Source organism: Phodopus roborovskii, unplaced genomic scaffold, assembly GCF_943737965.1.
Source record: "Phodopus roborovskii unplaced genomic scaffold, PHOROB, whole genome shotgun sequence".
Classification (NCBI taxonomy): Eukaryota; Metazoa; Chordata; class Mammalia; order Rodentia; family Cricetidae; genus Phodopus; species Phodopus roborovskii.
Genome location: NW_026126443.1, coordinates 1443827 through 1467673, shown reverse-complemented (window position 1 = coordinate 1467673; position 23847 = coordinate 1443827). Strand labels below are relative to the sequence as shown.

General features: G+C 43.9%; 2 protein-coding genes across 4 annotated transcripts in view; one reads left to right on the top strand and one right to left on the bottom strand.

Moving 5' to 3' along the window:
• Tmeff1 (transmembrane protein with EGF like and two follistatin like domains 1) overlaps positions 1–1475 on the bottom strand; it is an 80978-nt gene extending 79503 nt beyond the window's left edge. The window contains exon 1 of one of the 3 annotated variants that reach the window (XM_051187783.1): positions 1442–1475. In XM_051187783.1, coding sequence (XP_051043740.1) covers positions 1442–1454 — 13 coding nt within the window. In that variant the 5' untranslated portion in view covers positions 1455–1475. Of the gene's footprint in view, positions 1–15; positions 88–462; positions 1007–1441 lie in introns of those variants that run through there. The other 2 variants (XM_051187779.1, XM_051187782.1) reach the window with 2 other exon arrangements.
• Positions 1–23847, top strand: part of LOC127224676 (bile acid-CoA:amino acid N-acyltransferase) — a 1166658-nt gene that overhangs the window by 757546 nt on the left and 385265 nt on the right. The window lies entirely within an intron of this gene.

Genomic DNA, 23847 nt, shown 5'->3' with positions numbered 1-23847 from the left:
AGAAGAACCCCCTACCCAACACATGGTCAGCCCTCAAGCCCTTTTCAGTCCCCCAGAATCTCGCCATCACACTCACACACACACACACACACACACACACACACACACACACACACACACACACACACACCTCCCTTGAATGAAGCCTGAAGCCTGGCCGTCCTCCCTCCCTTGAGGCTTCACAACACTTAACACGCGCTTCCACGATCACTGCTCCGCCTGGCGGAGCCTCACCTGCTCACCACGCCGCAGGGCCGCCCTCGCCCGGCCACTGGACACCCACGGACTCACGCACGGCCACTCCCCATCCCCAACGCAGGTCCCCAAGCCCGCACCACGAAGTCGCGTCCAGCCCTCAGCCGGGCTCCCGGGACTCCCCTGCACGCAGGTCCCACACCGGGTCCTCGCGGCCCAGAGCGGCGGAAGGGAGGAGCCCCAGGGGCCGGCGCCCGCCGCTCCTACCTGAGCAGTTGATGTTCTTGCCTCTGCCTCCGGGACAGTCCCCGCCACCGCCCGCGGGCTGGTTGGACGCGCGGCTCTCGGGCAGGCAGAAGGCGAAGAGCAGAAGCACCGACGTGTAGCCGCAGACGGCGAGCGGGGGCGCGGCCGGCAGCCGGAGCGGCGCCTGGGCGCCCATGCTGTCGCGGCCGCACGGCGGGGAGCGCAGGGAGCGGCAGGCCGGGCGCACCGGCCCCGCGCCGCCTCCTAGCAGCCGCGCTGCCGCCCGGGGCAGCCCCGCAGCATCCCCGCCAGGCCCCGTCCCTCCGCGCTCCGGACGGCGTCGCTGGGAGACCCCGGCGCGGGCGAGGGGCGCGGGCGCGCGAGGGCAGGGAGCGCGCCGCGTGGGGGACACGGGGCTGAGGCGCGCGCGGGGGGCGCGGGGCGGGGACGGGCACAGCCTCTCGCTCGCAGGCTAGCCTTCCCTTTGTGTCCGCGCGGCCGTCGCCGCCGCGTCACAAAGACCCCGGCCCGCCCGGTGAGGGGCGCGTGACGGAGCCGCGGGCGGGGAGGGAGCGGCGACCCCGCCCCGCGCACACCCCCGGCGCCGAGCTCCGCCCCTCCCGGGGAGCCATTGTTCCTGAGGCGGGCGGGGGCGCGGGCCGGGGTCGCAGAGCTCTCCGGCTGGCCGGGCGGTGCCGAGGATGCCCGAGAGCGCTCCGGGACCCGAGGCTCGGAAGCCCTTTGTGAGCCTTTCCCACGCGCCTCCTAACCCTGAACGAACTCAGGTGGTCTTTCCTGTGTTTTCCAGGTGGAAGTAAAGGCAAAGGTGACTTGTCCAAGGTCAGTCACATCCCAAAAAATGGGCCAGATCTGGATTGGTACGGGAGTTCTCACTCCAGCTGTGCACTTCTCAAGGGGAATGGCTTAATCCCCAAGACTCACCGGACCACCGGGTTCCTGGATAACTACAGCCCTCGGCTGACTCTTAAAAGTGCCTTACCCTTTCCACGCATAATAACAAAGATTTAGAGTGGATTTGCTATATCCAAGGCCTAGAGGAAGCTCTTAGCCTGTATTCTCTTCAGTTCTTTTCCACAGCATAAGAGGGTTTTTCATTCTGATCGTCCTCAAGTGAGGAAGTTGAGACCAAAAGTCTCCCAGCGATCTGGCCCAGTGAGTGCCCTGAGGGCCTGCCTCCCTTGCTAGGTGATAACTTTACTCAGACTCAGGGAATAATATCACAGGCCCAATTCCTGGAAATACTCTGCTTTTTTCGGTCTATTATGTTGTATGTTGCCCACTTCAAAAGGAATTTTTAGAATCTCGTTGTAAAATTAAGAAACATGCAAAAAAGCCACTCTAAGAAAGCTATAATCCAAAATTAAGACAAATACTGAAAAGTCAAGACGAGAAAACTGATAAACAGGAAAAGTGTAGGCAATGAGTACATGAGAAAGGTTTGAGGACTGGAGAGAGATGGCTCCACAGTTGAGAGCCTTGGCTGCTCCTGTAGAGGCCTGGGTTGGATTCCCAGAACTCACACAGCAGCTCAAAACCCTCTGTAACTACAGTTCCAGGGGATCCAAGGCCCTCTTCTGGCCTCACATGACACAGATACCCATATACATTACAAATAAAATTTCTTTTTAGTGATTTAAACCAGCCATGGTGGCACATGCCTTTAATCCCAGCAGTTGGGAGACAGAGGCGGGTGGATCTCTGTGAGTTTAAGGCATCCTGGTCAACTAGGGCTATTTTACACACACACACACACACACACACACACACACACACACACACGACACAAAAATCTGTGTCAAAAAATTTTTAAAGCCACTAAAAATAAAAGGGAAAGAGTAAACCACAAAAAAAAAAAAAAAAAAAAAAAAAAAAAAAAAAAACCCTTTGGATGAATATAACAAGAGTTAAAAAGATCGACAAACTTAATACTATCCATTTATACATTTCAGAGGGAGGGCAACCTAAGTATGGGGCAGGAAAACTTTAAATTTGTTTTCCAACAATATAATAGCAGTATTGGAATTTATGCTTTCAAGATGGTCTAACAGGATACAACACTGAATAAATGGAGATGTTCATTACATCCTTTGTATAGTAGTAAAAGCAAGCCCCTCCCCCCCCAACATCAGAGAGACCTATGATTGTCTCTGTAGATCTGAGTACAGCTTTTGATGGTGATTGAGCTAATGAATGTGCATAAGAAAACCCCAGGGACTGCAGACATGGTTCAGAGGTGGGGTGCTCACTGCTCTTGCAGAGGACCTGGATTTGGTTCAAGCACCTACATCAAGTGACGTCCAACTGTCTATGACTACAGTTCCAGGGGATATGAAGAACATAAAGTCATGCAGGGGTGCATTAATAATTAATCTTTTTAAAAAATCTTGTTTCTCTAAAATATGCATATGTGCCACCCAGAGGAAGGTCAAGACTGCTACACTCCATTATGTCACCAATGACTCTGGAGAAGAGGATTGTGGGTAATAGGTACTTGTCCTTCATATTTTTCTGTTGAAATTTTTCAACAAAAAAAAAAAACTGTCATAATTTTTTTAAACTATTTGCTTTTAATTTATACTTCTGTCATGCTTTTTATCTAAATAAATCTGTGCCTCTAACATTCATCTGTGGTTTGCCTCACACCTCTGAACTGTTTGCCTGGCACTTCCTAGTGTCCTGAATCAGGAGTGATCCCAACCCCTTTCCTGCTCAGTCACTACAGAGGCTTCCTTTTGAGTCCAGTCTCCTAGCAGCCTCTCTGCTAAACTTGACTTCATTGATGCTTCCTCCATGAACGGTGTCTTCATGCTCCCAGCCCCACTCTTCGGCCTTAAATTTCCATTCCCTGCTGGTCATGGCCCAGGCAAAAATACCAAAAAGACACAGCCTTAGTTAAAACTGAAAGCAAATAACCCTGGGTCATGGGTCACAATCCCATCTGGTTCTTTCTCCAGATGAGGTAAGAAAGTCAGCACGGATTTCCCCAAAGTGTTCACACTGAAGGAGATTCTGAGAGAGAACTCTCCTCCCGGGAGGAAGAATTTCTCTGACTGTAATTATACAGTGTCAGAAAGGATTTGTTTTTCTTTTTATTGTGTGGTCAAAGAAGGGAAAAGGAGGGAGCTGGAGAGGTGGCTAAGTGATTAAAAGCACTGATTGTTCTTCCAAAAGACCTGGGTTCAATTCCCAGCACCCACATAGCAGCTCACAGCTCTCTGCAACTCCAGTTCCAGGGGATCTGATACCCTCATGCAGGCAAAACCTCAATGTATATTAAATATATAAATAAATAAATCTTTTTTTAATTAAGGAAAAGGAGATTAGAGGTTACAAAGGAACCCCGTCATACATATTAGTATTGTGATTCCTGAATAACAGATAACTAAAGGATGAGGGATCACTAAGTAAAAATCCACCCAGAGAGCAAAGAGAATGTAGATTTCTGAAGAGCACTCTGGACAGTCTGGAGGAAGTTTTAGCATCTATTCCTTTTAAAAATTCTCTAAATAACTCAGATGTTCTGCCAAGGTTAGAAACCCCTGACCTAACCTTGATCAATCAGCTATTACTCCTTAACAAACAACCATAAACTTTGAGCAACCTGAGACAAGACTTCTTCCTCCTAGTTCTTAGAGGCTAGGATTGGCTAGTCCTGGGCAGCCCTGACTGGTTGGCTCTGCTTCAACTGCAGATTCAGCAGCACTTGAAAGGAGCACAGGCTTCCAGGAGGATTTCCCAGTGCTGAAGGTTGTGCAAGCAGTTCCCTCCTGCTGCTTGTCTCAGTCTGATAACATCCCACCATCTAAAATAGTCCCAAACAGAAACCCAAAATCTAGATGATTCAGTCGGTAAAAAGTGCTTGGGGCTTCAGCCTACATTCAGATCCCAGCACCAGTTAAAAGCCAGGAGTAATGATAGGTGCCTGTAACACCAGCATTGAGGGCAGAGACAGACACATTTCTGTAATGTCAGGCCAACCAGACTTGCCATTTAGTGGCTCAGTGAGAGACCCTATCTCAAGGTAATAAGGCATAGAGTGATTGAGTGGGACTTACATCCTCTACTCTCCATGGGCACAGGCCACAGGCATACACACACACACACACACACACACACACACACACACCCCACTACCACCCCCACACACCCACAAAATAATAATGATACAAGAGCTAGTTCCAGGACAGCGTCCAAAACCACAGAGAAACCTCGTCTAGAAAAACCAAAAAAAAAAAAAAAAAAAAAAAAAAGATGCATCATAATTTAAAAATAAAATAAGAGGGATGAAGAGATGGCTTATTGGTTAAGAGCACTGGCTGCTCTTCCAGATGACCCTGGTTCAAGTCCCAACACCCACATGGCAGCTCACAATTGTCTGTAACTCCAGTTCCAGGGGATCTGACACCTCACACCAAGGCACATAAATTTTTGTTTTGTGTTGTTTTGTTTAGTTTTAAGCCAACAAAGGCATTTTATAATGAATTAATTAAGCCAGACATTGGTGGCGAATACCTTTAATTCCAGTACTCGGGAAGCAGAGGCAGGCGGATCTCTGTGAGTTCGTGCCCAGCCTGGTCTACAGAACTAGTTCCAAGACAGGCTCCAAAACAATACAGAGAAACCCTGTCTCAAAAAACAACAATTTTTTTTTTAATATAACTAATTAATAAGATAGTTACCAATGAAGGAAGTCAGTCTCTGGCCTACACACACACACACACACACACACACACACACACACACACACACACACACACACACACAGAGGGGAGGGAGGGAGAGAGAGAGAAGGCACACTGAGGTACACAAAAAGAAAGAAGTACTGAAGTGAGTCCAGGCGAATGTGGAGTGGATATTTTTAAACAAATACCTATCAGGGATCGTGTATTTGAATACCATTTGTTTTTGTTTTTGTTTTTAAGAATGTTTTCAGCTCCAAGTAACAGAAAACTCTAACTTAAACAAAAGGACCAGGCACAGGGGCTCAGGGTTTTGTTGTTGCTGTTCAAGCCTGAGGCAGTGCCTTCTCCGTGAGTTGGTTTTGTCCTCAGTAATGAAGCTTGACTCAGGAAGAGCAGTCATTTCTTTTAGGAAACCTTTGTGAGCAAGCGCTCCTTGCATGCAGCCTCTGGGGGCAAGGGATAATCCTGCCCTTGCTGTGTGGGGGCGGGAGACGTCTGAAAATTAACAGTTAGGACACAATGTGATAAATACTAAATATAAACGTGGTTAGGGTGAGGACCGAGGAAATGGCAAATCCTATTCCAGGCCCCCAGCCCTGCCAAAATCCAGGCCTTGCAGGACCTCCTGCTGGCTGGTCTAGCTGTGTAATGAAGTCCTGATGAATGTAATGAGACACCTTGGGGCTGACTAATTGGCCCTGGAAGGAGACAGCCAGCCACTATGCCTGAGCCAGAAACGGAGAGGGGTACTTATAGTGGAGCATGGGAACAGCCTAAAACTGGCATCTAAACCAATTTAGAGTCTAGACCCCACTTCCGAGAGAAAGGATGAGGGAGCCTTTCAAAAGTGAAAGTGAAAAAAAATATTCATTTAGTAAATCAGGACTGAAAGCCTCCCAGTTCTTGGGAAGCCAGTGATCCTAACCTTAGTTAGGCAGTTTAGGGTCAAATAGTGATAACAGTTAATCTATAACAATAAAATTTCAATGCTACTAACAAATGTTATGAAGAAAGGGCAAACAAGAAATGTAAGGAATGTGGAGGAGCCAGCTAAAGAGGAAGGAAGGTTCCAGATAAGCAACTGGCCTGTTAGAATGTCAGCCACCACTGAAAAGACCTGAGAGAGCAACTTCATTGACTTAACGGGTATTTCCTGAGAATGGACCATGGTTTAGGTACTGCTCTGGGTGTAGAGAAACAACAGTGAAAAATCAGAGACACTGCTTTTTATAGCCAAGTGGGGAAAAGCAGAAAATAATCAAAATAGAAGACGAAATTTTGGGGTGAAGAAACGGTAATACTTACCGTTCACTGAGGGTGCTGCATCCCAGATCACGACAGGCCCTGTGTGTTATCTTTTCATAGATGAGGAAGCAAAGTCCTAATGAGGTTAAGTACCTGAGACTACAACAGTAAGTTAGAGTTGACTGGTTCCTTCTAGCCCAAAAGCCCCACCATACCACTAACTAGGAGGAGGACAGCATCAATTGTACAAGATGGAGTAAAGATTGGCACTATCAAGATGGCAAACAGAACCCTAGCAATAACTAAAAGATGTGGTTAAACTAGGTTCCCATCAGATGAATGACTAAAGATAAATAATAAATATATCCTTAAAAACAAATGAAGTCTTTTACTTGCAAAAAATAGTTGAAACTGGAGGACAAAATGGCGAGTGAAATAAGCCAGACACAGAGAAAGTGCTTCATATGTTTCCCCCATATTTGGATGCTTAAACACATGAACTTACAAGAAGAATATTGATAATTAGAAATGGAGAAGGGAGCAAGTGGGTCAGGGGAGGGGAGGGTTGGCTATGACTAATACACTCTATATGCTTGGAAATATTAAATGAAGCTCCATTGACATGTATAATTAATATCTCTTTTTTAAAATAAGACTACAGCTAAAATAGGTGGATGTGTAGCTCAGTGATAAGAACACATACCTAACATGGAAAGGCCCTAAGCTGGAGCCCCCAAATCAATTTATTTTTATAGCCACCAAAGAGTATGCATAATCTCTCCTTGGCACACTACAATTATGTTGAAAGATTTGGTTAGGATTCTTTGATTGCATGATTCAAGAATCTTTTGAAAACACTGGTACAGACTCCAGTGGAAGGTGCTATTATTGTTACCCACATCTCTAATGATCCTCAGTTATCTAGATGGAGGATGGGAGCCAAGGAGGCATTTGCAGACATCTAGTCTACCTTCCCCTGAAGGAGATCAGCCTCCCCACAGTAATTCTGCCAGTCTGAAAGCCTTGTTACCCAAACAGTCCCCATGAGTGGGCAGAGGGAGGAGACATCCCTAGGTTTTCCAACAGGCCTTCTTGTCATTCAATTGTTCAACACCACTCTAAATACAGAACTGAAGTTCTTTTTATTTCTAGATCTTTCAGCAAACAAAATTTCAGCTGTGATTCAAACATTCCTCCAATGGTTTTAGTTTATGAAGGATTTTGTCAAATAAAATGACTTCTCTAGAAAAAAAACAATCATACATAAGTGGAAGTAGGAAATAGTGGTAATTAAGAGTATACATTCTGAATCCAAGCCATCTGGGTTAGTTCTTAGCTCTACTAGCTCTATGACCTGGGGAGTTTACTTAGTTGTTCTGAGTCAGTTCCACAATCTCCTCAATGCCATTCCTATCTATTTCACAGGATAGGATAAAATGAGTTGATATGTGCAAAGTGCCTGGAACCAAACTTTGTGCATCACATGTACTCAATAAAGAATTTGCTAGAGGTAGACGTGTATAGTGACTGCATGGTGTATGTTGGTAACTATTAGCGGCAGTTGCCATTAGCTGTTACAACTTAAGCTCTGTGTGCATTAACTTATGTAGTACTACACAAAATCTAAGCAAGGCATCATCTATTCTAACGATGAGAAAACTGGTTTGATAAGAGTAAATAATTAGCCCAAGTTTACACAGTATAAAGCAGGGTGAGGGCCTGGTCTGTCTTACTCCATAGCCTATACTCTGAACCAAACCCCAAAGAGTTAACAGTCAAGAGAGCTCATTTGGGCTGGTTGCCTACTAGAGAAATATGTAAGAGGGCAGTCTGGTGACCAGCAGAGGCAGCCAAGCTGTTAGGAAATAAAGTCAAGACAAATAGCCAGGTGGGTCATGGAGAAAGACAAGAGCTGAGCAGTATGGTACACACTTCTAAACCCAGTAACTGAGAGTCAAAAGCTGGGGGATAGAGAAAGTTCCAAGCCAGCCCGGGCTACTTAGTGAATTCAAGGTCAACCCAGCAAACATATCGTGCTATTGAGAGACAGAAGAAAAAAGGTACACGCGTGTGTGCACACGTGCGAGTGCGCGCGCACACACACGCACACACACAGAGTAATTTCTATCCAAAAGTCTAGGAACATAAGGAAATAGAATCCATTGAACTCAAAATTCTGAAAGAGCCATCAAGGAATTAGAGTGAATCAAATGCAACTAAATAACTTTTGCCTGAATGTGTTTAAGTATGTCAGCTTGCCTCTGTATGTATACATATGTATTGAGCATATGCCATTTGCCTGTGTGCATACATATGTAAGAAGTATATCAGCTTGCTTCTGTACATATGCATAAGTGCCAAGCATATGCCATTTTACTCTGTATGTACATATGTAAAGAATGAGTATATATAAGGTTGCCTCTGAGAAGAGTATGCATGCACACTTGAATGCTTCAGTTGAGCTCTGGGCTCATATATGTACACACGTTCTTATGCATACATAAATATATAAATCTCATCTTGTATTGCACATGTGAATGTGAATGTAATCAGGAGATTTAAAATTCTTCTTAGCTCCTAGTTGAAAATTACTGCCTAAAAATTTAATGGTCTAGGGAGTTGGCAGCAAGGTCAATACAGTTGGACTTAACAGCCTGGATTCCCAATTAAGAGAGATGTAAAGGTGAAAAAGCAAGACCACATTTGGGATATTCCTCTCAGCACAGAAAAACGGTGATAGGATATAGAGTAACTTCAGCAGTGGTGACCAACAATGATGAGATCAGGACCAGGGCAGGGAGCATGGTGACAGTAGCTGTATTCTTCATTTGAGCTGGCCATTATATGTCAGGCAGTTGTGTGAGGCAGGGAAGACACAGAGAGGTGGACAAGATAGACATAGTCCCTGTCCTGTACCCTAGCAGAGGAGTCAAGCTTTAAATAGTCACAGGTGCAAAAGACTAAGAAACAAACATCCACCTCCTTAGGTACAGGAGGTGTGATGGGAACCTTCATCAGAGCACATTTCCACTGAGACTGAGAGATTAAAGTTAGAAGAAAGGAGAGAAGAGAGATTATCCTATGATATGTGGAAATGAAGTCTAGACTACTGCAAATTCAAGAGACAGAAGAAAACAAATGTATTATCTCACCCATATGTGAAGAAAAAAAATGTTGAGCTCATAGAAGTAGCAAGTAGAATGGTCATTATAGAGACTGGGATGACTCAGGAGTGGGGCATGTTGCTTGAGGATATACAATTGCAGTTAGAAAGGAATAAACTCAAGAGAGGTCTGACATGCACTATCACCACTACAGTTAATGATTCTTTCTCTCGCTTTCTCCCTTCCTCTCTCCCTCCCTCCCCCCTCTCTCTGTGATTGTGTGTCTGTCCCACCTCCATATCTCTGTTTCTAAGTCTCTCTGTGTCTCTGTGTCTCTCTGTGTGTTTTTGTGTCTCTCTGTGTGTGTCTCTCTCTCTCTCTCTCTCTCTCTCTCTCTGTGTGTGTGTGTGTGTGTGTGTGTGTGTGGTGCTGGGATTGAACTCTGGGCAGTACCTAAGGTGTATCGCTGTATTGTATTCTTGAAAAATATGCAAAGAATGCCAAATGTTATTGTCCTCCACATGGCAATCTTATGCTAGTACATGTATTAATTAGCTAAATTTGACCATTTCATAACACATGTTTTGTGAAATATGTAGTTTTCAAAAAGCATTTGCAATGAACTCATGATTTTACATGATCATTTAAAAGAAAGAGGAAAAGGCAGCTGCACTCCAAAGTCTAGAGAGTGAGTGGCAGACAGTGAAGCTGGAGACCCCAAAAAGCAAGCGGCAGACACCACAGGCCTTCTGAGTCAGCATAAGCATTTAGGCGTGGTTTTAAGATTCTTAGCAGGCATCTGGGACTGATGACTTAGGCCTGTAATTCCAGTATATGGGAGAAGGAGACAGGAGGATCATGAGGCCATCCTGGGCTATATTGTGATTAGGATAGCTTGGATTACATAGTGAAACCATAGCACACACATACGAGAGAAAGAGAGAGACGGAGACACAAGAGAGAGACAGAAAGAGAGTGAATCACCTGCTCACATTCACGTTTGGAAAAGATCACTTGGCTATAGGAGTAAAGTGTGAGCTGTGTGAATATCAGTGGAGCAAGAAAGTGGAGTGCTTTCCTGGCACAGGTGAGGCCCTGCATTCAAGCTACAGCACCACATAAATTTCAGTGATGCTTTTAAAGCAATCACCTGGTCTGCGGTGTGTGGAATGGATTAGAAAAGAAAATATATACAGAGAAGCTGGAGGATGGCTACTGCAATGGCCCAGGTGAGTGGTGATAATAGCTTGGAGTAATAGGGAAGATGGGATGAGTAAATGAACTAAACAGATATGGCAGATAACAGCAATAGAATTTGGTGACAGACTATATGTAGGAGGAGAGGGAGGGGAAGTGTCAAGTGATTGTTCAGTAGTATTTATAAAACAGCCAGCTCTGGAGGAAAAGCCGGTTTGGAGAGGGGGTGGTGGCCTTGGTTCTTGGCATACATTGAATTTGAGGGACTAATGATGCAGAACCCAAGTAGCCATTAGATTTATAGGTCTTCAGGCAAGAGAGATTTGCACTAGGCATGTACAAGTGAGTCATGAAAATGGATATAATGGCTTCATATAAAGCAAATGTCTGTGCTATTACAGATAAACTCAAGTGAGGAAACTGTATAAGAATTGTCAGAAACTTAGGAGAATTAGAAAAGAACAGTGTCATGGTGACCAAGGAACAATGTGTGTCAAGAAGTAAGATGTTGCCAACTGGTCATATTCTTCCAAGAGATCAAGCAAATATGAATACTGAATAATTTCCAACTGATACAGTCACTTGAAGTCACCAGGGATTGCAGCAAGAACCACTTGGTAAAGTTGTATGGGCAGAATCTAGATTAGAGTTCAATGTCACATGAATAAGAAGTAGGAGTAGGAAATGGAAACTGAACATTTAGACAGTTTGACTGTGACAAGAAAAAAACCCAAGCATGAGATGACCGTGGGCAGAGGAAGAACTGTGAAATATCCAAATGATGATGATAGCGATTTATTGAGGGAAAAGGCAGGCACACAGCAAAGCAGAAAGGATGATCAATGTGTAAGATCCTTAAGAGGAAAGTGGAATTCAAAATACATATGGGCATTTTCTTCTTTTTAACAAGTCGGAAGGTGGATAGAATGGGGGCTGACACAGTCTTATAGATAGAGTGTTTAGATGCCAGGGGCATTTCTGCATTCTGACATCTGTGTTTTTCCATGAGAAAGGGGAGTAGGGCAGAGCAGGGGTAAAGGCTGTGGATGAGAGGAATGGTAACACAGCTTGTGCCCCACTGTAGTCTCTGTCCACTCTCAGCCTCCATCTCTCAATCTTCATCAGTGTCTTTAGTGTGAGCAAATGAATTTCTCCATCTTTTAAAAACTGATCTCTAACATGCATTTTATATAACAGCTACCACTTCAAGATAAATATCCGGGCACCTCTCTTCCCACCAGATTGCTGCCTCACTCTCTGTTACACAGAAATTCTGAGTCAGATTTCAAGAGTGGAAAAACAGTGCAATGGTCATTTCTGGTAATGGGTGAGAAAGCATATAATGTCCCCAGCAGCACCCAGGGACAATCAGTAATGTCCAGAGAAGCAGTCTAGGGCAAGATGCCTAGGAAAAGGTAATTGAGAGTTGTCCTCTCTCGGGTGGGCATTTCTTAGCACAGTTTGGGGCAGAGGGAATCTACCCCTGTGCTTCTCACCTCCAGCAAAGAAACATGAATCAAGCCAGGCATGGTAGCACATTCCTGTAATCCCAGCATTTGGTTACATAGTGAGTCCAGCTTTAAAAAGAACAGGGGAACAAGAGAAAATGAGAGAGTGTGAGATCTTTTGTTTTCTGTATACACGAATGCCAAAAACTAGTCAGGGCCCAAGCCAGATAAAACCCCAGTATGGAGTGGGAAAGCCTGGTACATGTCCCATCCCTAGCTTCTATGAAAGGGACAGTCAGTTTTCTCCAGTGACCCCCCTAGTAGGTCGACCACACTCCAGGGCAGGTCCCTCCCAACAGCAGTTGGCCCACATAAACAGGACTCAGTGGAAAGATAAAAGAAAAAGAAAACTCGTAGCTCAGTGGTAGGAAGATAGGCATAGATAAGGTAGGACTTAGGAAAGGGGGCAGATATGATAAAAATTCACCATATGAAATTCTCAGAGAATTGGTAAAATATATTTCAAAAAAGAAACTTCCAGAAGCTAAAACCATTAGGCAAAGGGTTATGAGGAGAAAGGATATCAGAATCTCAAAGTATCACCCAACAAGTAACATTAACCATGAGTGAAGAATAATTCTACAATTGGCAGACACTGGCAGACACCACCCTTACTGGGTGATCAAATTTGGCATTACCAAAGCTGGGGTCATCTACCAATATACTTCTCGCAATGATGCAATGAGAAGGGCATGGCATTTATCTATGTCGTCCTCTTGCCAAAGAATTTAAACCCAAATCTAATAACAAAGATGTGATCAAATAGACCCAGAATTCGGAGTGCCTTACAAACCCTGGACTGGAAAAGAAAGCAGAGTCGTTCAAACAAGGGGAGGGTGGGAGAGAAAGGCTTGTTCCAGATTATATAAAACAAAGGGGATGATGACCAAATACAAGCAACCTTGCTTGGAACTGAGAAAATAAATAGCAGTAGAAGACATTAGGATTGCTGGAGAAATTTGAATGTAGCTTACATATTTATCGATTTTTAAAAATAATTTATTTAAATTTCTTTTATATCCATTGATGTGACGGTATCAGATCTCCTGGAACTGGAGATACAGACAGATGTGAGCTGCCATGTGGGTGCTAAGAATTGAACCCAGGTCCTCTGGAAGAGCAGCCAGTGCTCTTAACTGCTGGGATATCTCTCTAGCCCCATGATTTATTGATTTAAGGTGTGATAATGGGATTGTTGTCTTGTGGGATACACATCACTGAAGTATTTTCTTTCCTTTTTTTGTTTTGTTTTTTTGTTTGTTTTTTTGTTTTGTTTTATGAGACAGGGTTTCTCTGTGTAGCTTTGGAGCCTTTCCTGGAACTCCCTCTGTAGACCAGGCTGGACTCAAACTCAGACTCTGTCTCCTTAGTGCTCAGATTAAAGGTGTGTGCCACCACCACCAGGCTTGCAGAAGTACTTATAGGTAAAGTATCATAGTGTTCAAAACACTCTAGCTACAGAGAACAAGAGAAGAGGAGGGGGGAGGAGAAACAATTAAAACCCAGAGCAGCCTATTTCTTAATTACTCCACCAACGATTTCCTTTTGGCTCTGACTCTGGATAGCTTTATGCTTATTAAGCATAACCCCCCGCAGCTTAGTGTGATATATTAGATTGAAATCTCCAAAGGCACCATGGCAAGAAAGCTACTCTGCAAAGCTTTTTAGACATAAAGGTCTTCCAATTTGTATAGGAGTATATGTATTAAAGGTCTTCTTATTTGTATAGAAGTACATGTAAAGATTTAGTAAAGTGGGTAAATGAACCACACACATTAAAAAATTAGAAGCATGTTTCTTGAAACCAGAAAACTTTGTGGTCCAACACATCAAGATTGGAGGTGTCTGTTTCCCCTTCTGTCACAGGCATAGAGGTTATGAGAAACCCCTTTAAACTTGAATTGTGCCACACTTGAAGTGATGGAGTCAGCATAGCATGGTGATGACCTGTTAGTGGCAATTCTCAAATGTTACTTTGACAACATGGAAGCCTGTTAAATTTCCTGATTCCAGAGTGGCCTGCAGGGGTCCTGATTCAACTGACCTGGGATGGAGTCCACATCTGGATTTATTAGAGCCCCCTCCCTCATTTTCTAGAGTAATGTGAGTGGTCTGAAACTCACATGGAGAGCTAGCTTGGGAGAAGTTACTCTTGCCTAAGTCCTTGCTACTCAACAGTTGGCCCGTGGTCCAGCATCATCACCCAGGAGTTTATTAGGAATTCAAAAATCTGACCAGCCTAATCAAAACATGCTTTTACAATAAGATGTCCAGGGGTTTCTCATGCCCATTAATGCCTGTGAAACACAGGTCATAGGCAAAGCTAATTGTCTACTTTTTTGACTTGGTCACTGTCCTTCGCTCGCCACCTTTGCTGCCAGCTGACACCTTTCACCTCACTTGACTCTTTCTTCACTGTTCTTCTGACTCCTGTGTCACGGCAGATCTTTAAAAAGCGGGTTAATAAACACAGCTGAGTAGTTGTAGTGCTTCCCCCCATGCCGTACACACAGCACACAAGCATTCTGGCTTGAGCTGTACATTTAGTTGAGCTCTTTGCTAGGAATGTGATTTTTTATTTTCTTTTTCTTCCTTGACTTGTATTGAAGCATGACCTTTGCCTTAAGTTCATAGTTCAGTGACACAAACTGTAGTTCATTCGCACCCATCAGCACTACCCATCACCGGAGCTTTTGATACATGGTTTTGTCCTAACCACTTACACTCTCCAAGCTTCATTTTCTTATCTATTAAATATGGATGAAATTATATATGACTGAAGGGTATTTGAGACAGTAAATGAAATCATTTAGAACATGTCTATCACCTACAAAAGGTGTTCCATAAATGCTAACATTTCTTCTTTCTTTCCTAGTTTCATAGTAAATGTCATCTACCAAAGTCAACTACTGGGAACTGTGTGTGAGTATGCGCTGTGTCTGTACATATAGTGTATATATGTGTGTGTTTATGTGTATGGTGTATTCATTCATATGTGTGCTTGTGTGTGTATGTGTGAATGTGTATGTGTAGTATTTGCATATATATATAATATATATTATTTATATATATAAATAATATATATAATATATGTAATATATATATATATATATATATATATTCTCGTTTACTTTCTATTGTTGGGATTAAAACACCGTGAACAAAAGCAACCTGAAGAGGAAAGGGTTAACTTGGTTTACATATCAACCATGGCTCATTGTAAATGAAAGTTGGTGCAGGAACCCAAGGTAGGAATCTTGAAGAGGGGGTTAAAGAGGAATGCTCCTTACCAGCTTGCTCCTCCTGGCTGGCTCACTGATTTCCTGTACAGCCCAAGACCACCTGCCCATCAAGAAATCAAGAACATGTCCCACAGGCTTGTCTATAGGTCAGTTTGGTGGGGCTAATTTCTCAAATGAGAGTTCCTTTTCCCAGATAACCCTTGCTACAAGTGGGAGGTGGTGCACATGCCCATATAAGCAAGCATTTATGGAGGCAAGAGGTTGACCCTGGGGTCTTTTTTCTATTACATACCATCTTTTTTTAAAAGTGTGTGTATGTGTGTGTGTGTGTGAGAGAGAGAGAGAGAGAGAGAGAGAGAGAGAGAGAGAGAGAGAGAGAGAGAGAGAGAGAGAGAGAGGGAGAGAGAGAGAGACACTGAAGCTAGTATATACTGATTCAGCTAGACTGTCAATGAACTCCAGGAACCTGCCTCCACCCCTTTAGCACTTGTGAGGTGGTTTGAATGGAAAATGTGCACCCCTCTCCCAGCCTTGGCCGTTTGAATGCTTGGTCACTAGTTAGAGGTGCTGTTGGGGAGAATTAAGGGATGTGGCTTGGTTGAAGTGTGTCACTAGAGGAGGTCTTTAAGAACTTAAAGATGTTATGATAAAGCAAGGGGAACCTTGGCAGATTCCATGGCAGGCGAGGGTGACCGAGATGGAGGAACAAGCATGCCAGGCAGACAGCGCTTAAGTGAGAAGTTTTATTAGAAAGGGGCAGTAAAGAGAAAAGAGGTAAAGAAACACAAAGACACAGAGATAAAGGACAGAAGAGAAGAGGGAAGACAGGAAAAATCCTGTCTGCCCCAAGGGAACCACAGGAAAACGAAGGAAAAAGAGCATAAGTGGGCAGGGGTCTTTTTTCAAAGAGGTCCTTTGCACTTGCGTGCAGACTACAAAACCATGGAACCCTGGGCTGACCAGGGTACTGCCTGAGTGCATTCTTCCAGATGACAGGAGCAGGCCAGCATAATGCCTGAATCCTTACAAAGATATGTACCATTTCTAGTTTGTTCTCTCTGCTTCCTGCTTGTGGTTCAAGATGAGAGACCTCAGTTTCTGCTCTAGCTACCATGCCTGCTGCCTGCTGTCTCTATTCTACAATCATGGACTCTTAACCCTCTGGAACCATAAGCCCAAATAAGCTCTTCTGTAAGTTGCCTTGTTCATGGTGTTTCACAGCAATAGAAAAGTAACAAATACAAGTGAGGTGACAGGCGTGTGCTGCCACACCCAGCTTTTTTGTGTGGATTCTGGAGGTATACACTCAGTTCCTAATGTTTTTCTCAAAAACACTTTACCCACTGAATCATCTCCCTCAAGAATTTGTCTAATATACAAAAATCTACAATTCTTAGCCTATCATTGCCTAAGAAAAAAGCTTATAAATAGAAGAACTCTTTTTTTAAAATCTATAGAATTAGGTCTGGTATTCAGTTGACCTTGAAATTGGTAAGCGTTCAGTAGCATGGGTGATAGGGAGGCTGGGAGCACTCTAGGGAGAGGGGTCAACAGGAGTGATGTCACAGAGCCTGGGTGTGAAACAGAATGGTAATTGTGTTCAGCGTTTGTCACTGGTGAGGAGGCTGGAAAGAATGGAGATGAGGTGTCATTGTGGGTGATGACAGCCTGGTGTCTCTGAGGTGTAGGGGTGGTCTTAGCTTTGATTTTACAATCTGTAGGGCTGTTCCACACAAGAATTTTATATAACACTGAAGCAACTGTGAGCAGGAATTTACAGGCGATTACAAAATAACCAGAAGGTAAATGCTCTTTGAAAAGCCTCAGATTTGAACTGAAGACCAAAACAGGAATTCTGTGTATTAGGATTCTTAAAAGTATGAGCCAGAATGCTTGGGAAACATGCTAAAGCTTATAGTTCATTATGTGTCAGGTACTTTTCTAAATATATAGACAAGGCATGACTCAATGTTTCAACTCCTCTTCTAATTTATTTTAAAAAGTTCATCTATGTGAGTGTGCCTGCTGTGTGTGGGTACGCACCTGAGGAGGCCAGAAGAGGACAGAATTTAGGCAGTGGTAAGCCACCTGACACAGGTGCTGATAACCGATGTAGGCACAGTACATGCTCTTAACCACTGGGCCATTTCTCCAGCCTCCAACGTCTGTTGTTTTCACTTTGTCATGGTGCAAATGTGACTATCATTCTATAGAAACTATACTTCAGATTTTGACTTCTCATTTTTTTCCTAGGCTGGCAATGTTGGGCAGCAACACTGAGCCCATTGCACCTTGAACTTGTGATAGTTTCTACTCTCCATGAGTCTCTCTGGATATTATCCCGTTATGGGTAAAGGGGTCTGTATCATACCTTAAACCAACAATCCAATGAAATAAGTTGTATTATTATTACAATATTCAGTCCTCTTACCATAAAAAACTGAAAGACAGTAGAGGAGGGTGGGAGATGCAGTTTCCAACTAGATTTTCTGTTCCTTGGTTTATATCATAATCTCAACTCCTTGGCATCTCACTAGCACCCCTCCCCATTGTAATACTATGACAGATTGAACTACTGTTCCTTCACCTTCAGAGGAGGAATCTATTTCCCCCTCTTGACTTTGGGCCCAGCCATGTCAATTGCATAGGCCAAGGACAGCAGAAGAAGCAAACAGAACATGGACTATCCTTCAGCTGTGCATGGCTACAACCCAGGAACAACATCCCTGAATAGCTACAACCCATTTAGCCTGAGATTCTGGAGAGCACAGGACACAGATCCACTCCTCCCTAGATGTTAGGTGGTTAAATGACTGGAGTAACTGACTCCTAGTCCTGCAGGACTTCTAGTACCAGCAAATTCCAGTAATATTTGGAGACTTGTTCAGAGAACTCAGGTTCAATTCCCAGCACTCACAATGGTCTGTAACTCCAGTTCCAGAGGACCTGGCACCCTCACACAGACACGAATGAAGGCAAAACACCAACACACATACAATAAAAAATAAAGAATCTAGATGCAGAGACTGAGGGTGTAGTTTAATGACAGAGTGCATTTTCACATGCAAGGAAGACAAAGAGTTCAAGCTTTGTGCCCCACCCCCTGGAAAAGTTAGGTTCCTCTTGGCCTTACCAGCAGAGTGCCAGCCTGCTTTCCTTCTTATTATGCTGGTCACTGAACTAGATGATGAGACACCTTATCTTCTAACCAACTCACATTTCCTATTTCCACTAAAACAATCTGGGTTTGGGTGTTTTGAAAGGTTTTTTGGAGGGAGGGGGAGAGATGGGGTATTACATAGCCACAGCTGACCTCAAACTTGCTATATAGTTGGGGATGATCTTGAACTTAGACTCCTCCTGTCTCTGCCTCCCGAAAGTTAGAACCACAAAGGTGTGAGTCAGGTTGTATATAACCTTTTGATTAAAGAGAATCAGCCTTTTAAATAACAAGATTTGAACACCCCTCCCCCCCCCCCCAGCAAGCCTACCCAAGAGGAAACGCAGATCAGAACTTAGTATCTTAACAGACATTAAAAAATGCATTCCAGGTTTATAGCTGGGGAGTTCCTTCCATTCCCTTGGTGAATATGGTTGCCCCAACCCACACTTCAGTGTTTCAGACATTTTGCCAGCAGAACTAGAGGTCTGGATCACATGCACTAGGATTACCTATCATGTCCATTCAGAGTAATGCTGACCTTTCACTCATGGGCTGGACATTTGGATAGTGTAAGCATATGTTTCCATGTAGGGCTGGGGTGTGGATCAGTGTTAGAGCACTTGCCTAGCATGTGTGAGGCTCTGGGTTTGATCTCCAGTTCTACACAAACATTTCCTACCTGATGACAACAGACTACACGGTTAGCTAATAGCCAGATTGTAAGCCTATAATTGTATGGAGTAATGGAGAGTCAACAGCTGTGTTCTTTAACATATGCATAAATCACATTCTATAAATTGAATCTCACTCTAAATGCACCAAAGGACTATTTAAAGAAATGCAATCTTGAATTTTTTCATAAGAAAATAATCATGGGACTCGGGATGTAACTCAGTTGGTAGAATACTTGTCTGTTAGGTATTGAGTTCTCTTCTTAGTACTTTGTAAGCTGTACATGGTGGCACACGCCTGTAATCCCAGTACTCTGGCTTCCACTATAGGTCTGTCTAGCCTCTCTCTAGTAGAGCATCCATGACAACAATAATGTCAAATGCTTGGTATCATTCTTTATTTCAAAAGTGCTTTACCAACACATACTAATCTTCACAACATCCAAGGGAGGTAGATAAGTATTACATCACTTTCACAGATGGAGAAACTGAGGCAGAGATTAGTAAATTGTATGGAAGAGCATAAGGTATGGCACAATTGGGAAAGCATTTGTTGCTGTCACAGGTTCCTGGTCACCTTCCCCATAACTTTTGAGTCCCATGAACACAAAGGTAGTAACAGCAGCCTGGAAGCAAGTCATGGAAGCATGGACTGAGGCTACCTCAGGTGCTGAGTGAGCAGTCCTCTGAGCATCTCCAGCATCAGCATCTCAGCATCAGCATCCCAGCATCAGCATCCTCATACCCTCCACCTCTAGCATGGGAGAGTGGAAAGTGTGGTAAGGGCAGAAAGGGCTGGAGAAATGGGGCTTGGGGTGAAGACAGGATAAAATACAGATAGGAAGCAAGGACAGGGAGGAGTAGGAGGTCCGCCTGGGAAACAGCCCAGCGGGAAGGAAGGCACTGCAGAAATGTGCCATCCATCTGAAAAGCTCAGGCGTCCAGAAATGCTACTAAAAGGGTAATTCTTAGCAATGACATTACAAAGCCACTCCTCATAGCTTTGCCAAATATAATTATCAGGTCCTTGTGACATTCCCAGGAGGCACAACCATTCCTTCCCTCTGGTCTACCAAGTGCTGATGTAATTGACCTGACACTACTGAGACTGTTGACAACTCAGATGTACTCTCCTGCCATGTCATCTCTGCCTCCTAGACTCTTCTGAAGTGAAACAAAAGGAAAATGCATTTAAAGATTGTTCCGGCAAAACCCTTGAAACATTCCTAAATCCTGGACCCAGCAAATTCCAGTAATATTTGGAGACTTGTTCAGAGAACTCAGGTTCAATTCCCATCTTTGATTTTTTTTTTAAAGAGCTGTGATATTCATATATGAAAGCCATCAACCTTTTCCAACCAGGATTTTCCTATTTAACATGGGACATAAAACAAAACAACCCCCCCCAAAACAAAATATACCTCAAATTGGTGGGTGCCAACTATCTAGAGAAAAACTGGAGGCCACCACAAAACAAAAACAACAACAAAGCCTTCTCTGATCGTCTTAGTGCAATCCAATGTGAGAGATAACAAATGAGGTGCCTCCAGTGGCAGTGGGGATTTTGGTGACAGGCAATGGCAAATGAGTCGGTTGACCAAGGATCTTGTAGGGCCAGTTCAAGAGAACAGGTGGGGGGGAATGAGAAGGGCAGGTGAAGAGCAGAAAGTCACTGCAGAGACATGGCAGCCGAAGAACTGAGAACAAGTGCCAGTGTTTGTATCTAGGCTGCTCTAGGACATACGACTCGCCCTTGAGGACATATCCATCTTCATTTCCGTCATCAGTATTATTCTCCCATGAGCCTAGCTTTGAATATCCTCCACTCCTCTCCAACAAAAACCACCACCAAGTCTGAGTCTACCCTTCACCCTGGTCTCCTTTTCCCTACCTCCTCCTGGTCCTGACATCTCACCTAATCAAAGCCAAGCCTTCCTACTTGTAATCCCCAACTCCAGTCTCCTCTCCTCTCAGTTCCATCTTTTAATTTCCCCCCTGGCACACAGTTCTGATTCAATTTGAAAATTCCCCTCTACCTCACTTTTCTCTCTCCCATCTATGTGTTTTATCTAGTGATGTATTCTGCTTTCCAAACCCCACCTGGCAAAAAAAATGTCAGCTCTGAAGACTCAATTCAAGCACTACCCCTCTGTGACTCCTTTCCTCGTTTTCCTTAGTTTTCTATCAACTGAAAAAGCATTTGATGATGTGTACCAGTTAAATCCACAGTCAGCTGCACACAAGCCTGCTCTCCCTGCTGGGCAATGTCCATGATGTTGAACCATGTCTTAATATCTTTTTATATGTATCTGCCCCCACAGTCCCTGTCAAGAAATGGTTATTGCCTTTCTACCTCAGGTAATAAAAGGCTTAAAAGCAAAATGAATTGGGATGTGCTGTGTTTGCTCATGAATGAAGATGCTTCAGCAAGCACTCAGTAACATTATCTAGTCTCAACATAAGACAAATCCTGGCTACTGTTGCAAGAGAAAGGGTACAGACAGCAGGTGGGGCTGTGTTTCAGAACCAGGAGGTCTGCCTGAAGTTCTCTTTTGCTGTTTACTAGCTATGGGCCTGGGGCCAGATGGGCTCTTCTCTGATCATCAATTCCTCCCTTCTCCATGGCTTTGTGGAATTAAGAACCAACAGAGCTACATCTGTGAACTCTGCACAAAGTGGTTCTCAATCTCAACTATGCATCATAATCACCTATGAAGTTTCCAAAAATACTATCAGGCCCCACCCCAAGTCAACTGACTCAGAACCCACTGGAAGTGAGAACCAGTGGGACTAATTACTTAAAAATATTATTTCTAACACATAGTCAAATATTGCAAACCACTATTGTAAACTCATAAATACCATTAGCAGTACAGCAAGGGGCTTTAGACTCTGGCTTAATTATCCTGTATTTGTTCAGTCAGGAATTAGTTCAATACTCTTACAGTCCAATTAAAATGCACTATGGTACGGGGAAACTTTTGTTATTGTATGTTGCTGTTTGTGGGTTTAAGTCATAAATTCTTAGAAAAGCATAACCACCACATCACTGTATGCAAAGGATGCAAAAATTCCTAAGGTCCCTTTACATTCTATCACTCAGAGATGTGTTGAGCAAACCAGGCATAACCTGGGACTTGTAAGAAAAACAGAAAGAATCTCATGACTTGCTCTGGGATGTGCTTATTAAAAGGATGTTTTGATGGCTCAATAGGGACGCAACGTCAAGCCTCTTCATCTTACACTGGTGTCTAGACCTTTCTGTCCCTGTCCTGAGCCTGATGCAGGGACTCAGTTTCTATCTTCTCCATTCCATCTGAACTTGAGACTTTAAAACCATTCTCTGAAGGATCCACTTAATAAAAAAAGCTAAGAACAGAAATCCTCATGGAAGGGCCCTACTTCTAGTCTCTCATTGGAGGATATATCTAAAATAATGGACTAATTCCTCTAAAATATTTAAAATAGATTCAATGTACAAAATTGATATCTGCTTATGTTATAATTATGCAGCGCCCAAATTGGGAGTCTGTGAGAACCCTATAAAACCTTACAGGACCCAAGACCCAAATTCCAAAGCTTGGCCACTTCTGGAGACAACCCTGTATAGATCCATGCCTCCCAGGCTGCCATGATGTCAGCAGTATGCACACAGGGTGGCACAGGCCACACCATAGCTAAAGAGCTGAAGCAGGTGCCTGGCACGATGTAGAACCCCTTGTTCTGTGGACAGGAAGCACCAGGTCAAGGTTTTAGGGCATTAGCCAGAGTCACACAGCACCTTCAGGCAGAGCCACACTGAGCACACCAGCCCTGACTGTACTCCCCCTCCCCCACACAGAATCTCATCCTCAGAAACTGCTCATCTGCCTGGGCACTTGAGAGTCACTCAGCTGCTTCCAGCTACTTCTGCCCCAACTCAAAATGATCTAAAGGGCCATTTTTTTTTTAACTTTAGGCTACAACAGAAGCCTCACAACTCAATCAAAACACCCATTTATCCATCCATATTGCCAAATATGACGGTAACAGATCCTTACAAAACCTAATCCTGGCTGAAGTGCAACACCAACAATACAGTATTATCATTGGCTAATACCTTGATGAGCACAGCAGGAGCAGGTTCTTTCCTAAGGAGGCTAGAGACTAAACAAAAAGTCAGGGCAACAATGCACACACAGGCAACCATTCACTCAGTAGTAAAAAGTTGGATGGGATCTGGGCTGGGATGACAGCACCTTTAAAAACATACACAGTGTAACTATAACATTTTAAGACATTTTTAATAAAACAAACAGGATGTAGGAACCTAAAGGAACATTAAACCCTCAAAGTTGTTATGTCTCTACTGCTACTGAAGCCACCACTGTGGAAGACACTACTTGGAAAGCCTCTCTGGGGAAAGCCTTAAAAGACAGTTTGTGAGCCCTGTTAGGAAATACCCTTCCAAAGGTTGGGCTTCCCAAACATCCACACTCAAGAGTATGGCATCAGAGAGGTGGAGAAACAGCCACGAAGGGCAGCCCCAAAGTGGGAGGGCTTTCCATCTATCTGGGTGCAAAAGCTCCACTGC